The 18,586-nt window shown below is 50.6% G+C and overlaps 1 protein-coding gene across 3 annotated transcripts in view; it reads right to left on the bottom strand.

Annotated features, from left to right (window-relative positions):
* LOC123732804 (developmentally-regulated GTP-binding protein 2) overlaps nucleotides 1-18,586 on the bottom strand; it is a 59,350-nt gene that overhangs the window by 40,106 nt on the left and 658 nt on the right. For 2 of the 3 annotated variants that reach the window (XM_045712084.1, XM_045712083.1), the window contains exons 2-4: nucleotides 17,327-17,434; nucleotides 11,513-11,673; nucleotides 6,824-6,913 (exon numbers count right to left, since the gene is read on the bottom strand). In XM_045712084.1, coding sequence (XP_045568040.1) covers nucleotides 6,824-6,913; nucleotides 11,513-11,673; nucleotides 17,327-17,390 — 315 coding nt within the window. In that variant the 5' untranslated portion in view covers nucleotides 17,391-17,434. Of the gene's footprint in view, nucleotides 1-6,823; nucleotides 6,914-11,512; nucleotides 11,674-17,326; nucleotides 17,468-18,586 lie in introns of all 3 variants that reach the window. The other variant, XM_045712085.1, reaches the window with a different exon arrangement.

Here is an 18,586-nt window from a genome sequence, read left to right as displayed (position 1 = left end):
TTATACTGCAGGACGGGTCATTATACACTACTACCAGCTGGATGTTGGCTCCATTATACTGCCAGGACAACAGGACGGGTCATTATACACTACTACCAGCTGGATGTTGGCTCCATTATACTGCAGGACAACAGGATGGGGTCATTATACACTAATACCATCTGGATGTTGGTTCTATTATACTGCAGGACAACAGGATGGGTCATTATACACTACTACCAGCTGGATGTTGGTTCCATTATACTGCAGGACAACAGGATGGGGTCATTACACACTACTACCAGCTGGATGTTGGTTCCATTATACTGCAGGACAACAGGATGGGGGTCATTATACACTACTACCAGCTGGATGTTGGCTCCATTATACTGCAGGACAACAGGATGGGGTCATTATACACTACTACCAGCTGGATGTTGGTTCCATTATACTGCAGGACAACAGGATGGGTCATTATACACTACTACCAGCTGGATGTTGGTTCCATTATACTGCAGGACAACAGGACGGGTCATTATACACTACTACCAGCTGGATGTTGGCTCCATTATACTGCAGGACAACAGGATGGGGTCATTATACACTACTACCAGCTGGATGTTGGCTCCATTATACTGCAGGACAACAGGATGGGGTCATTATACACTACTACCAGCTGGATGTTGGCTCCATTATACTGCAGGACAACAGGATGGGGTCATTATACACTACTACCAGCTGGATGTTGGTTCCATTATACTGCAGGACGGGTCATTATACACTACTACCAGCTGGATGTTGGCTCCATTATACTGCAGGACAACAGGATGGGGTCATTATACACTACTACCAGCTGGATGTTGGTTCCATTATACTGCAGGACAACAGGATGGGTCATTATACACTACTACCAGCTGGATGTTGGTTCCATTATACTGCAGGACAACAGGATGGGGTCATTATACACTACTACCAGCTGGATGTTGGTTCCATTATACTGCAGGACAACAGGATGGGTCATTATACACTACTACCAGCTGGATGTTGGCTCCATTATACTGCAGGACAACAGGATGGATACACTACTACCAGCTGGATGTTGGTTCCATTATACTGCAGGACAACAGGATGGGTCATTATACACTACTACCAGCTGGATGTTGGCTCCATTATACTGCAGGACAACAGGATGGGTCATTATACACTACTACCAGCTGGATGTTGGCTCCATTATACTGCAGGACAACAGGATGGGGTCATTATACACTAATACCATCTGGATGTTGGTTCTATTATACTGCAGGACAACAGGATGGGTCATTATACACTACTACCAGCTGGATGTTGGCTCCATTATACTGCAGGATGGGTCATTATACACTACTACCAGCTGGATGTTGGCTCCATTATACTGCCAGGACAACAGGACGGGTCATTATACACTACTACCAGCTGGATGTTGGTTCCATTATACTGCAGGACGGGTCATTATACACTACTACCAGCTGGATGTTGGCTCCATTATACTGCAGGACAACAGGATGGGGTCATTATACACTAATACCATCTGGATGTTGGTTCTATTATACTGCAGGACAACAGGATGGGTCATTATACACTACTACCAGCTGGATGTTGGTTCCATTATACTGCAGGACAACAGGATGGGGTCATTACACACTACTACCAGCTGGATGTTGGTTCCATTATACTGCAGGACAACAGGATGGGGGTCATTATACACTACTACCAGCTGGATGTTGGTTCCATTATACTGCAGGAGAACAGGACGGGTCATTATACACTACTACCAGCTGGATGTTGGTTCCATTATACTGCAGGACAACAGGATGGGTCATTATACACTACTACCAGCTGGATGTTGGTTCCATTATACTGCAGGACAACAGGATGGGGTCATTATACACTACTACCAGCTGGATGTTGGCTCCATTATACTGCAGGACAACAGGATGGGGTCATTATACACTACTACCAGCTGGATGTTGGCTCCATTATACTGCAGGACAACAGGATGGGGTCATTATACACTACTACCAGCTGGATGTTGGTTCCATTATACTGCAGGACAACAGGATGGGTCATTATACACTACTACCAGCTGGATGTTGGTTCCATTATACTGCAGGACAACAGGACGGGTCATTATACACTACTACCAGCTGGATGTTGGCTCCATTATACTGCAGGACAACAGGATGGGGTCATTATACACTACTACCAGCTGGATGTTGGCTCCATTATACTGCAGGACAACAGGATGGGTCATTATACACTACTACCAGCTGGATGTTGGCTCCATTATACTGCAGGACAACAGGACGGGTCATTATACACTACTACCAGCTGGATGTTGGTTCCATTATACTGCAGGACAACAGAATGGGGGTCATTATACACTACTACCAGCTGGATGTTGGCTCCATTATACTGCAGGACAACAGGACGGGGTCATTATACACTACTACCAGCTGGATGTTGGTTCCATTATACTGCAGGATGGGTCATTATACACTACTACCAGCTGGATGTTGGCTCCATTATACTGCAGGATGGGTCATTATACACTACTACCAGCTGGATGTTGGTTCCATTATACTGCAGGACGGGTCATTATACACTACTACCAGCTGGATGTTGGCTCCATTATACTGCAGGACAACAGGATGGGGTCATTATACACTACTACCAGCTGGATGTTGGCTCCATTATACTGCAGGACAACAGGACGGGGTCATTATACACTACTACCAGCTGGATGTTGGCTCCATTATACTGCAGGACAACAGGATGGGGTCATTATACACTACTACCAGCTGGATGTTGGTTCCATTATACTGCAGGACAACAGGATGGGTCATTATACACTACTACCACCTGGATGTTGGTTCCATTATACTGCAGGACAACAGGATGGGTCATTATACACTACTACCAGCTGGATGTTGGTTCCATTATACTGCAGGACAACAGGACGGGTCATTATACACTACCACCAGCTGGATGTTGGCTCCATTATACTGCAGGACAACAGGATGGGGTCATTATACACTACTACCAGCTGGATGTTGGCTCCATTATACTGCAGGACAACAGGATGGGGTCATTATACACTACTACCAGCTGGATGTTGGCTCCATTATACTGCAGGATGGGTCATTATACACTACTACCAGCTGGATGTTGGTTCCATTATACTGCAGGACAACAGGATGGGTCATTATACACTACTACCAGCTGGATGTTGGCTCCATTATACTGCAGGACAACAGGACGGGTCATTATACACTACTACCAGCTGGATGTTGGTTCCATTATACTGCAGGATGGGTCATTATACACTACTACCAGCTGGATGTTGGTTCCATTATACTGCAGGACAACAGGATGGGTCATTATACACTACTACCAGCTGGATGTTGGTTCCATTATACTGCAGGATGGGTCATTATACACTACTGGCAGCTGGATGTTGGCTCCATTATACTGCAGGACGGGTCATTATACACTACTACCAGCTGGATGTTGGCTCCATTATACTGCAGGACAACAGGATGGATACACTACTACCAGCTGGATGTTGGCTCCATTATACTGCAGGACAACAGGATGGGGTCATTATACACTACTACCAGCTGGATGTTGGTTCCATTATACTGCAGGACAACAGGACGGGTCATTATACACTACTACCTGCTGGATGTTGGTTCCATTATACTGCAGGACAACAGGATGGGTCATTATACACTACTACCAGCTGGATGTTGGCTCCATTATACTGCAGGACAACAGGATGGGTCATTATACACTACTACCAGCTGGATGTTGGTTCCATTATACTGCAGGACGGGTCATTATACACTACTACCAGCTGGATGTTGGCTCCATTATACTGCAGGACAACAGGATGGGGTCATTATACACTACTACCAGCTGGATGTTGGTTCCATTATACTGCAGGACAACAGGACGGGTCATTATACACTACTACCAGCTGGATGTTGGTTCCATTATACTGCAGGACAACAGGATGGGTCATTATACACTACTACCAGCTGGATGTTGGCTCCATTATACTGCAGGACGGGTCATTATACACTACTACCAGCTGGATGTTGGCTCCATTATACTGCAGGACGGGTCATTATACACTACTACCAGCTGGATGTTGGTTCCATTATACTGCAGGACAACAGGACGGGTCATTATACACTACTACCAGCTGGATGTTGGCTCCATTATACTGCAGGACAACAGGATGGGTCATTATACACTACTACCAGCTGGATGTTGGTTCCATTATACTGCAGGACAACAGGATGGGGTCATTATACACTACTACCAGCTGGATGGGGTGGTGTATGGGGTGTGGTATGAGGTGGTGTATGGGGTGTGGTATGGTGTGGTGTGGTATGGGGTGGTGTATGGAGTGTGGTATGGGGTGGTGTATGGTGTGGTATGGGGTGGTGTATGGTGTGGTATGGGGTGTGGTATGGGGTGTATGTGTGGTATGGGGTGTTATGGGGTGTATGTGTGGTATGGGGTGTGGTATGGGGTGTATGGTGTGGTATGGGGTGTATGGTGTGGTATGGGGTGTGGTATGGGGTGTATGTGTGGTATGGGGTGTATGGTGTGGTATGGGGTGTATGGTGTGTATGGTATGGGGTGTATGGTGTGTTATGGGGTGTGTGGTAAGGGGTGTATGGTATGGTATGGGGTGTATGGTATGGGGTGTATGGTGTGGTATGGGGTGTATGGTATGGGGTGTATGGGGTGGTGTGGAATGGGGTGGTATGGGGTGTATGGTATGGGGTGGATGGTGTGGTATGGGGTGGTGTATGGGGTGTATGGTATGGGGTGTATGGTATGGGGTGTATGGTGTGTTATGGTGTGTATGGGGTGTGGTATGGGGTGTCTGGTGTGGGGTGTATGGTGTGGGGTGTATGGGGTGTATGGGGTGGTGTGGTGTGTATGGTATGGGGTGGGGTGGTGTATGGGGTGTTATGGGGTGTATGGGGTGGTGTATGGGGTGTTATGGGGTGTTGTATGGGGTGTATGGGGTGGTGTATGGGGTGTATGGGGGTGGTGTATGGGGTGTATGGTGTGTTATGGGGTGATTGGGGTGGTGTATGGGGTGTATGGTGTGGTATGGGGTGTATGGGGTGTTATGGGGTGTATGGGGGTATGGTGTGTTATGGGGTGTATGGGGTGTTATGGGGTGTATGGTGTGTTATGGGGTGTTATGGGGTGTATGGTGTGTATGGTGTGTTATGGGGTGTATGGGGTGTATGGTGTGTATGGGGTGTATGGTGTGTATGGTGTGTATGGGGTGTATGGGGTGTTACGTGGTGTATGGGATGTATGGTGTGTATGGTGTGTATGGTGTGTATGGGGTGTATGGTGTGTTATGGGGTGTATGGGGTGTATGGGGTGTATGGGGTGTATGGGGGTGGTGTATGGGGTGTATGGGGGTGGTGTATGGGGTGTATGGGGGTGGTGTATGGGGTGTTATGGGGTGTATGGGTGGTGTATGGGGGTGGTGTATGGGGTGTTATGGGGTGTATGGGGTGGTGTATGGGGTGGTACCTCTATAACTCCTGGGATACAGGTCAGGGTGGTGTATGGGGTGTATGGGGTGGTACCTCTATAACTCCTGGGATACAGGTCAGGGTGGTGTATGGGGTGTATGGTGTGTATGGGGTGTATGGGGTGTTATGGGGTGTATGGGTGGTGTATGGGGGTGGTGTATGGGGTGTATGGGGTGGTACCTCTATAACTCCTGGGATACAGGTCAGGGTGGTGTATGGGGTGTATGGGGTGGTACCTCTATAACTCCTGGGATACAGGTCAGGGTGGTGTATGGTGTGTATGCGGTGTATGGGGTGTATGGGGTGGTACCTCTATAACTCCTGGGATACAGGTCAGGGTGGTGTATGGGGTGTATGGTGTGTATGGGGTGGTACCTCTATAACTCCTGGGATACAGGTCAGGGTGGTGTATGGGGTGTATGGTGTGTATGGGGTGTATGGGGTGGTACCTCTATAACTCCTGGGATACAGGTCAGGGTGGTGTATGGGGTGTATGGTGTGTATGGGGTGGTACCTCTATAACTCCTGGGATACAGGTCAGGGTGGTGTATGGGGTGTATGGGGTGGTACCTCTATAACTCCTGGGATACAGGTCAGGGTGGTGTATGGGGTGTATGGTGTGTATGGGGTGTATGGGGTGGTACCTCTATAACTCCTGGGATACAGGTCAGGGTGGTGTATGGGGTGTATGGGGGTGGTGTATCGGGTGTATGGGGTGGTACCTCTATAACTCCTGGGATACAGGTCAGGGTGGTGTATGGGGTGTATGGTGTGTATGGGGTGTATGGGGTGGTACCTCTATAACTCCTGGGATACAGGTCAGGGTGGTGTATGGGGTGGTACCTCTATAACTCCTGGGATACAGGTCAGGGTGGTGTATGGGGTGTATGGTGTGTATGGGGTGTATGGGGTGGTACCTCTATAACTCCTGGGATACAGGTCAGGGTGGTGTATGGGGGTGGTGTATGGGGTGGTACCTCTATAACTCCTGGGATACAGGTCAGGGTGGTGTATGGGGTGTATGGGGTGTATGGGGTGGTACCTCTATAACTCCTGGGATACAGGTCAGGGTGGTGTATGGGGTGTATGGGGTGGTACCTCTATAACTCCTGGGATACAGGTCAGGGTGGTGTATGGGGTGTATGGGGTGGTACCTCTATAACTCCTGGGATACAGGTCAGGGTGGTGTATGGGGTGTATGGGGGTGGTGTATGGGGTGGTGTATGGGGTGGTACCTCTATAACTCCTGGGATACAGGTCAGGGTGGTGAACTCATAGGAAGCTGCTTCGCTGGCTGTTGCCGTCATCAGACTGAGGAAGGTGGACTAGAGGACAGAGACATGGGTTAACACACAGGACTAGAGGACAGAGACATGGGTTAACACACAGGACTAGAGGACAGAGACATGGGTTAACACACAGGACTAGAGGACAGGACAGAGACATGGGTTAACACACAGGACTAGAGAGGACAGAGACATGGGTTAACACACAGGACTAGAGGACAGAGACATGGGTTAACACACAGGACTAGAGAGGACAGGACAGAGACATGGGTTAACACACAGGACTAGAGGACAGGACAGAGACATGGGTTAACACACAGGACTAGAGAGGACAGGACAGAGACATGGGTTAACACACAGGACTAGAGAGGACAGAGACATGGGTTAACACACAGGACTAGAGGACAGGACAGAGACATGGGTTAACACACAGGACTAGAGGACAGAGACATGGGTTAACACACAGGACTAGAGGACAGGGACATGGGTTAACACACAGGACTAGAGAGGACAGGACAGAGACATGGGTTAACACACAGGACTAGAGAGGACAGAGACATGGGTTAACACACAGGACTAGAGAGGACAGAGACATGGGTTAACACACAGGACTAGAGAGGACAGGACAGAGACATGGGTTAACACACAGGACTAGAGAGGACAGGACAGGGACATGGGTTAACACACAGGACTAGAGAGGACAGGACAGAGACATGGGTTAACACACAGGACTAGAGGACAGAGACATGGGTTAACACACAGGACTAGAGGACAGAGACATGGGTTAACACACAGGACTAGAGAGGACAGGACAGAGACATGGGTTAACACACAGGACTAGAGGACAGGGACATGGGTTAACACACAGGACTAGAGGACAGGACAGAGACATGGGTTAACACACAGGACTAGAGAGGACAGGACAGAGACATGGGTTAACACACAGGACTAGAGGACAGAGACATGGGTTAACACACAGGACTAGAGAGGACAGGACAGAGACATGGGTTAACACACAGGACTAGAGAGGACAGGGACATGGGTTAACACACAGGACTAGAGAGGACAGGACAGGGACATGGGTTAACACACAGGACTAGAGGACTAGAGGACAGGACAGAGACATGGGTTAACACACAGGACTAGAGAGGACAGGGACATGGGTTAACACACAGGACTAGAGAGGACAGAGACATGGGTTAACACACAGGACTAGAGAGGACAGGACAGAGACATGGGTTAACACACAGGACTAGAGGACAGGACAGAGACATGGGTTAACACACAGGACTAGAGAGGACAGGACAGAGACATGGGTTAACACACAGGACTAGAGGACAGAGACATGGGTTAACACACAGGACTAGAGAGGACAGGCAGAGACATGGGTTAACACACAGGACTAGAGAGGACAGGGACATGGGTTAACACACAGGACTAGAGAGGACAGAGACATGGGTTAACACACAGGACTAGAGAGGACAGGACAGAGACATGGGTTAACACACAGGACTAGAGGACAGGACAGAGACATGGGTTAACACACAGGACTAGAGAGGACAGGACAGAGACATGGGTTAACACACAGGACTAGAGGACAGAGACATGGGTTAACACACAGGACTAGAGAGGACAGGACAGAGACATGGGTTAACACACAGGACTAGAGAGGACAGGGACATGGGTTAACACACAGGACTAGAGGACAGGACAGAGACATGGGTTAACACACAGGACTAGAGAGGACAGGACAGAGACATGGGTTAACACACAGGACTAGAGAGGACAGGGACATGGGTTAACACACAGGACTAGAGAGGACAGGACAGGGACATGGGTTAACACACAGGACTAGAGGACTAGAGGACAGGACAGAGACATGGGTTAACACACAGGACTAGAGAGGACAGGGACATGGGTTAACACACAGGACTAGAGAGGACAGAGACATGGGTTAACACACAGGACTAGAGGACAGGACAGAGACATGGGTTAACACACAGGACTAGAGGACAGGACAGGGACATGGGTTAACACACAGGACTAGAGAGGACAGAGACATGGGTTAACACACAGGACTAGAGGACAGGACAGAGACATGGGTTAACACACAGGACTAGAGGACAGAGACATGGGTTAACACACAGGACTAGAGGACAGGACAGAGACATGGGTTAACACACAGGACTAGAGAGGACAGAGACATGGGTTAACACACAGGACTAGAGAGGACAGAGACATGGGTTAACACACAGGACTAGAGGACAGGACAGAGACATGGGTTAACACACAGGACTAGAGAGGACAGGACAGAGACATGGGTTAACACACAGAACTAGAGGACAGAGACATGGGTTAACACACAGGACTAGAGGACAGAGACATGGGTTAACACACAGGACTAGAGAGGACAGAGACATGGGTTAACACACAGGACTAGAGGACAGGACAGAGACATGGGTTAACACACAGGACTAGAGAGGACAGAGACATGGGTTAACACACAGGACTAGAGAGGACAGAGACATGGGTTAACACACAGGACTAGAGGACAGGACAGAGACATGGGTTAACACACAGGACTAGAGGACAGGGACATGGGTTAACACACAGGACTAGAGAGGACAGAGACATGGGTTAACACACAGGACTAGAGAGGACAGGACAGAGACATGGGTTAACACACAGGACTAGAGGACAGAGACATGGGTTAACACACAGGACTAGAGGACAGAGACATGGGTTAACACACAGGACTAGAGAGGACAGGACAGAGACATGGGTTAACACACAGGACTAGAGGACAGAGACATGGGTTAACACACAGGACTAGAGAGGACAGGACAGGGACATGGGTTAACACACAGGACTAGAGGACAGGACAGAGACATGGGTTAACACACAGGACTAGAGGACAGAGACATGGGTTAACACACAGGACTAGAGGACAGAGACATGGGTTAACACACAGGACTAGAGGACAGGACAGAGACATGGGTTAACACACAGGACTAGAGAGGACAGGACGGAGACATGGGTTAACACACAGGACTAGAGGGGACAGGACAGAGACATGGGTTAACACACAGGACTAGAGAGGACAGGACAGAGACATGGGTTAACACACAGGACTAGAGAACAGAGACATGGGTTAACACACAGGACTAGAGAGGACAGGACAGAGACATGGGTTAACACACAGGACTAGAGGACAGGACAGAGACATCGATTAACACACAGGACTAGAGAGGACAGGACAGAGACATGGGTTAACACACAGGACTAGAGGACAGAGACATGGGTTAACACACAGGACTAGAGGACAGGACAGAGACATGGGTTAACACACAGGACTAGAGAGGACAGGACAGAGACATGGGTTAACACACAGGACTAGAGAGGACAGGACAGAGACATGGGTTAACACACAGGACTAGAGAGGACAGGGACATGGGTTAACACACAGGACTAGAGGACAGGACAGGGACATGGGTTAACACACAGGACTAGAGGACAGGACAGAGACATGGGTTAACACACAGGACTAGAGAGGACAGGACAGAGACATGGGTTAACACACAGGACTAGAGAGGACAGGACAGAGACATGGGTTAACACACAGGACTAGAGGACAGGGACATGGGTTAACACACAGGACTAGAGAGGACAGGACAGAGACATGGGTTAACACACAGGACTAGAGGACAGAGACATGGGTTAACACACAGGACTAGAGAGGACAGGACAGAGACATGGGTTAACACACAGGACTAGAGAGGAAGACATGGGTTAACACACAGGACTAGAGAGGACAGGACAGAGACATGGGTTAACACACAGGACAAGAGGACAGAGACATGGGTTAACACACAGGACTAGAGAGGACAGGACAGAGACATGGGTTAACACACAGGACTAGAGGACAGAGACATGGGTTAACACACAGGACTAGAGAGGACAGAGACATGGGTTAACACACAGGACTAGAGGACAGGACAGGGACATGGGTTAACACACAGGACTAGAGAGGACAGGACAGAGACATGGGTTAACACACAGGACTAGAGAGGACAGGACAGAGACATGGGTTAACACACAGGACTAGAGAGGACAGGACAGAGACATGGGTTAACACACAGGACTAGAGAGGACAGAGACATGGGTTAACACACAGGACTAGAGAGGACAGGGACATGGGTTAACACACAGGACTAGAGAGGACAGGACAGAGACATGGGTTAACACACAGGACTAGAGAGGACAGGGACATGGGTTAACACACAGGACTAGAGAGGACAGGACAGAGACATGGGTTAACACACAGGACTAGAGGACAGGACAGGGACATGGGTTAACACACAGGACTAGAGAGGACAGGACAGAGACATGGGTTAACACACAGGACTAGAGGACAGAGACATGGGTTAACACACAGGACTAGAGAGGACAGGGACAGAGACATGGGTTAACACACAGGACTAGAGAGGACAGGACAGGGACATGGGTTAACACACAGGACTAGAGGACAGAGACATGGGTTAACACACAGGACTAGAGAGGACAGGGACAGAGACATGGGTTAACACACAGGACTAGAGGACAGGGACAGGGACAGGTTCTGAGCGTGCTCAGTCTCACCTTTCCAACGGAAGGGAACCCAATCAGAGCGACTCGAGCGTCTCCAGATTTCATGACGTCGAATCCCTCTCCTTTGGCTCCCGCGGACTTGGAAGGTTCTAGCAGCTGGGCCCGGTACTTAGCTAGCTTAGCCTTCAGCAGGCCCAGATGGTACTCCGTGGCTAAACACACACAGGGGGGAATACTGGGACTTAGCTAGCTTAGCCTTCAGCAGGCCCAGATGGTACTCCGTGGCTAAACACACACAGGGGGGGAAAATACTGGGACTTAGCTAGCTTAGCCTTCAGCAGGCCCAGATGGTACTCCGTGGCTAAACACACACAGGGGGGGAAATACTGGGACTTAGCTAGCTTAGCCTTCAGCAGGCCCAGATGGTACTCCGTGGCTAAACACACACAGGGGGGGAAATACTGGGACTTAGCTAGCTTAGCCTTCAGCGGGCCCAGATGGTACTCCGTGGCTAAACACACACAGGGGGGGAAATACTGGGACTTAGCTAGCTTAGCCTTCAGCAGGCCCAGATGGTACTCCGTGGCTAAACACACACGGGGGGGAATACTGGGACTTAGCTAGCTTAGCCTTCAGCAGGCCCAGATGGTACTTAGCTTAGCTTAACAAGACATGCCACCAGAGGTCTGTTTAAACTACTGGCACACAGCTCAGACACCCATCCATACCCCACAAGACATGCCACCAGAGGTCTGTTTAAACTACTGGCACACAGCTCAGACACCCATCCATACCCCACAAGACATGCCACCAGAGGTCTGTTTAAACTGACTGGCACACAGCTCAGACACCCCATCCATACCCCACAAGACATGCCACCAGAGGTCTGTTTAAACTGACTGGCACACAGCTCAGACACCCATCCATACCCCACAAGACATGCCACCAGAGGTCTGTTTAAACTGACTGGCACACAGCTCAGACACCCATCCATACCCCACAAGACATGCCACCAGAGGTCTGTTTAAACTGACTGGCACACAGCTCAGAGACCCATCCATACCCCACAAGACATGCCACCAGAGGTCTGTTTAAACTACTGGCACACAGCTCAGACACCCATCCATACCCCACAAGACATGCCACCAGAGGTCTGTTTAAACTACTGGCACACAGCTCAGACACCCATCCATACCCCACAAGACATGCCACCAGAGGTCTGTTTAAACTGACTGGCACACAGCTCAGACACCCCATCCATACCCCACAAGACATGCCACCAGAGGTCTGTTTAAACTGACTGGCACACAGCTCAGACACCCATCCATACCCCACAAGACATGCCACCAGAGGTCTGTTTAAACTGACTGGCACACAGCTCAGACACCCATCCATACCCCACAAGACATGCCACCAGAGGTCTGTTTAAACTGACTGGCACACAGCTCAGACACCCATACACACACACACACACACACACACACGGATTCTGTACTGTAGATATGTGGTAGTGGGGTAGAGGGGCCCTGAGGGAAAACACATGGATTCTGTGCTGTAGATATGTGGTAGTGGAGTAGAGGGGCCCCGAGGGAAAACACATGGATTCTGTGCTGTAGATATGTGGTAGTGGAGTAGAGGGGCCCTGAGGGGCCCCGAGGGAAAACACATGGATTCTGTATTGTAGATATGTGGTAGTGGGGTAGAGGGGCCCCGAGGGAAAACACATGGATTCTGTACTGTAGATATGTGGTAGTGGGGTAGAGGGGCCCCGAGGGAAAACACATGGATTCTGTACTGTAGATATGTGGTAGTGGAGTAGAGGGGCCCCGAGGGAAAACACATGGATTCTGTACTGTTGATATGTGGTAGTGGGGTAGAGGGGCCCTGAGGGAAAACACATGGATTCTGTACTGTAGATATGTGGTAGTGGAGTAGAGGGGCCCCGAGGGAAAACACATGGATTCTGTGCTGTAGATATGTGGTAGTGGGGTAGAGGGGCCCCGAGGGAAAACACATGGATTCTGTACTGTAGATATGTGGTAGTGGAGTAGAGGGGCCCCGAGGGAAAACACATGGATTCTGTACTGTAGATATGTGGTAGTGGAGTAGAGGGGCCCCGAGGGAAAACACATGGATTCTGTACTGTAGATATGTGGTAGTGGAGTAGAGGGGCCCCGAGGGAAAACACATGGATTCTGTACTGTAGATATGTGGTAGTGGGGTAGAGGGGCCCTGAGGGAAAACACATGGATTCTGTACTGTAGATATGTGGTAGTGGGGTAGAGGGGCCCTGAGGGAAAACACATGGATTCTGTACTGTTGATATGTGGTAGTGGAGTAGAGGGGCCCTGAGGGGCCCCGAGGGAAAACACATGGATTCTGTGCTGTAGATATGTGGTAGTGGGATAGAGGGGCCCTGAGGGAAAACACATGGATTCTGTACTGTAGATATGTGGTAGTGGGGTAGAGGGGCCCCGAGGGAAAACACATGGATTCTGTGCTGTAGATATGTGGTAGTGGAGTAGAGGGGCCCTGAGGGGCCCCGAGGGAAAACACATGGATTCTGTACTGTAGATATGTGGTAGTGGAGTAGAGGGGCCCCGAGGGAAAACACATGGATTCTGTGCTGTAGATATGTGGTAGTGGAGTAGAGGGGCCCTGAGGGAAAACACATGGATTCTGTACTGTAGATATGTGGTAGTGGGGTAGAGGGGCCCCGAGGGAAAACACATGGATTCTGTACTGTAGATATGTGGTAGTGGGGTAGAGGGGCCCTGAGGGAAAACACATGGATTCTGTGCTGTAGATATGTGGTAGTGGGATAGAGGGGCCCTGAGGGAAAACACATGGATTCTGTACTGTAGATATGTGGTAGTGGAGTAGAGGGGCCCCGAGGGAAAACACATGGATTCTGTACTGTAGATATGTGGTAGTGGGGTAGAGGGGCCCTGAGGGAAAACACATGGATTCTGTACTGTTGATATGTGGTAGTGGAGTAGAGGGGCCCCGAGGGAAAACACATGGATTCTGTACTGTTGATATGTGGTAGTGGAGTAGAGGGGCCCCGAGGGAAAACACATGGATTCTGTACTGTAGATATGTGGTAGTGGGGTAGAGGGGCCCCGAGGGAAAACACATGGATTCTGTGCTGTTGATATGTGGTAGTGGAGTAGAGGGGCCCCGAGGGAAAACACATGGATTCTGTACTGTAGATATGTGGTAGTGGAGTAGAGGGGCCCCGAGGGAAAACACATGGATTCTGTGCTGTAGATATGTGGTAGTGGAGTAGAGGGGCCCTGAGGGAAAACACATGGATTCTGTGCTGTAGATATGTGGTAGTGGGGTAGAGGGGCCCCGAGGGAAAACACATGGATTCTGTAGTGTAGATATGTGGTAGTGGGGTAGAGGGGCCCCGAGGGAAAACACATGGATTCTGTACTGTAGATATGTGGTAGTGGGGTAGAGGGGCCCTGAGGGAAAACACATGGATTCTGTGCTGTAGATATGTGGTAGTGGAGTAGAGAGGCCCCGAGGGAAAACACATGGATTCTGTACTGTAGATATGTGGTAGTGGGGTAGAGGGGCCCCGAGGGAAAACACATGGATTCTGTGCTGTAGATATGTGGTAGTGGGGTAGAGGGGCCCCGAGGGAAAACACATGGATTCTGTACTGTAGATATGTGGTAGTGGAGTAGAGGGGCCCCGAGGGAAAACACATGGATTCTGTACTGTAGATATGTGGTAGTGGGGTAGAGGGGCCCCGAGGGAAAACACATGGATTCTGTGCTGTTGATATGTGGTAGTGGAGTAGAGGGGCCCTGAGGGGCCCCGAGGGAAAACACATGGATTCTGTGCTGTAGATATGTGTTTTTAAATTGTATAACTGACATAATTTTGCTGGACCCCAGGAAGAGTAGCTGCTTTTGGGGGATCCATAATAAAATAAATAAATTTAAAAATATACACTAATTGGTGCTCACACTCTCACTGTGACGTCAAGTTGATTCAAATGTCCTGGGTTGGACAGACCCCCACTAGCGAGGAGTGACTGATAGAGTGACTGGCTAGCTAACTAGCCGGGCCCCACTAGCGAGGAGTGACTGATAGAGTGACTGGCTAGCTAACTAGCCGGGCCCACTCTCGACAGACCCCCACTAGCGAGGAGTGACTGATAGAGTGACTGGCTAGCTAACTAGCTGGGCCCCACTAGCAAGGAGTGACTGATAGAGTGACTGGCTAGCTAACTAGCCGGGCCCCACTAGCGAGGAGTGACTGATAGAGTGACTGGCTAGCTAACTAGCCCGGCCCACTCTCGACAGACCCCACTAGCGAGGCGTGACTGATAGAGTGACTGGCTAGCTAACTAGCCGGGCCCACTCTCGACAGACCCCCACTAGCGAGGAGTGACTGATAGAGTGACTGGCTAGCTAACTAGCTGGGCCCCACTAGCAAGGAGTGACTGATAGAGTGACTGGCTAGCTAACTAGCCGGGCCCCACTAGCGAGGAGTGACTGATAGAGTGACTGGCTAGCTAACTAGCCCGGCCCACTCTCGACAGACCCCACTAGCGAGGCGTGACTGATAGAGTGACTGGCTAGCTAACTAGCCCGGCCCACTCTCGACAGACCCCACTAGCGAGGCGTGACTGATAGAGTGACTGGCTAGCTAACTAGCTGGGCCCACTAGCGAAGAGTGACTGATAGAGTGACTGGCTAGCTAACTAGCTGGGCCCCACTAGCGAGGAGTGACTGATAGAGTGACTGGCTAGCTAACTAGCTGGGCCCACTAGCGAGGCGTGACTGATAGAGTGACTGGCTAGCTAACTAGCCGGGCCCCACTAGCGAGGCGTGACTGATAGAGTGACTGGCTAGCTAACTAGCCGGGCCCACTAGCGAGGCGTGACTGATAGAGTGACTGGCTAGCTAACCAGCCGGGCCCACTAGCGAGGCGTGACTGATAGAGTGACTGGCTAGCTAACTAGCCGGGCCCACTAGCGAGGAGTGACTGATAGAGTGACTGGCTAGCTAACTAGCCGGGCCCCACTAGCGAGGCGTGACTGATAGAGTGACTGGCTAGCTAACTAGCCGGGCCCACTCTCGACAGACCCCACTAGCGAGGCGTGACTGATAGAGTGACTGGCTAGCTAACTAGCCGGGCCCACTAGCGAGGAGTGACTGATAGAGTGACTGGCTAGCTAACCAGCCGGGCCCACTAGCGAGGAGTGACTGATAGAGTGACTGGCTAGCTAACTAGCCGGGCCCACTAGCGAGGAGTGACTGATAGAGTGACTGGCTAGCTAACTAGCAGGGCCCCACTAGCGAGGAGTGACTGATAGAGTGACTGGCTAGCTAACTAGCCGGGCCCCACTAGCGAGGCGTGACTGATAGAGTGACTGGCTAGCTAACTAGCAGGGCCCCACTAGCGAGGCGTGACTGATAGAGTGACTAGCTAGCTAACCAGCCGGGCCCCACTAGCGAGGAGTGACTGATAGAGTGACTGGCTAGCTAACTAGCCGGGCCCACTAGCGAGGAGTGACTGATAGAGTGAATGGCTAGCTAACTAGCCGGGTCCACTAGCGAGGCGTGACTGATAGAGTGACTGGCTAGCTAACTAGCCGGGCCCACTAGCGAGGCGTGACTGATAGAGTGACTGGCTAGCTAGCTAGCCGGGCCCCACTAGCGAGGAGTGACTGATAGAGTGAATGGCTAGCTAACTAGCCGGGTCCACTAGCGAGGCGTGACTGATAGAGTGACTGGCTAGCTAACTAGCCGGGCCCACTAGCGAGGCGTGACTGATAGAGTGACTGGCTAGCTAGCTAGCAGGGCTAGCTAACTCTCTCTCGACAGACACACCTCTCTGTCTTACCTTTGTTTTTCTGTGTTCGAGAGATCTCTCTCTCTATCTCTCCGATCTTCTCCAGGATACCCATGTTGGTCGCAGCGGGAAAGGTTACACTTCTGGTCTGGTTACTGCCTGGAGAGAGACAGACATCAGACTGGTTACTGCCTGGAGAGAGACAGACAGACATCAGACTGGTTACTGCCTGGAGAGAGACAGACATCAGACTGGATACTGCCTGGAGAGAGACAGACATCAGACTGGATACTGCCTGGAGAGAGACAGACATCAGACTGGTTACTGCCTGGAGAGAGACAGACATCAGACTGGTTACTGCCTGGAGAGAGACAGACATCAGACTGGTTACTGCCTGGAGAGAGACAGACAGACATCAGACTGGATACTGCCTGGAGAGAGACAGACAGACTTCAGACTGGTTACTGCCTGGAGAGAGACAGACATCAGACTGGTTACTGCCTGGAGAGAGACAGACAGACATCAGACTGGTTACTGCCTGGAGAGACAGACAGACATCAGACTGGATACTGCCTGGAGAGAGACAGACAGACATCAGACTGGTTACTGCCTGGAGAGAGACAGACATCAGACTGGATACTGCCTGGAGAGAGACAGACAGACATCAGACTGGTTACTGCCTGGAGAGAGACAGACATCAGACTGGTTACTGCCTGGAGAGAGACAGACAGACATCAGACTGGTTACTGCCTGGAGAGACAGACAGACATCAGACTGGATACTGCCTGGAGAGAGACAGACAGACATCAGACTGGTTACTGCCTGGAGAGAGACAGACATCAGACTGGATACTGCCTGGAGAGACAGACAGACATCAGACTGGATACTGCCTGGAGAGAGACAGACAGACATCAGACTGGTTACTGCCTGGAGAGAGACAGACATCAGACTGGTTACTGCCTGGAGAGAGACAGACAGACATCAGACTGGTTACTGCCTGGAGAGAGACAGACATCAGACTGGTTACTGCCTGGAGAGAGACAGACAGACATCAGACTGGTTACTGCCTGGAGAGAGACAGACATCAGACTGGTTACTGCCTGGAGAGAGACAGACAGACATCAGACTGGTTACTGCCTGGAGAGAGACAGACAGACATCAGACTGGTTACTGCCTGGAGAGAGACAGACAGACATCAGACTGGTTACTGCCTGGAGAGAGACAGACAGACATCAGACTGGTTACTGCCTGGAGAGAGACAGACAGACATCAGACTGGTTACTGCCTGGAGAGAGACAGACAGACATCAGA

The sequence above is a fragment of the Salmo salar genome, unplaced genomic scaffold (genome assembly GCF_905237065.1).
Source record: "Salmo salar unplaced genomic scaffold, Ssal_v3.1, whole genome shotgun sequence".
NCBI lineage: Eukaryota > Metazoa > Chordata > Actinopteri > Salmoniformes > Salmonidae > Salmo > Salmo salar.
The sequence above is the reverse complement of the archived record's forward strand: the minus strand, read 5'-3'. Positions and strand labels throughout refer to the sequence as shown.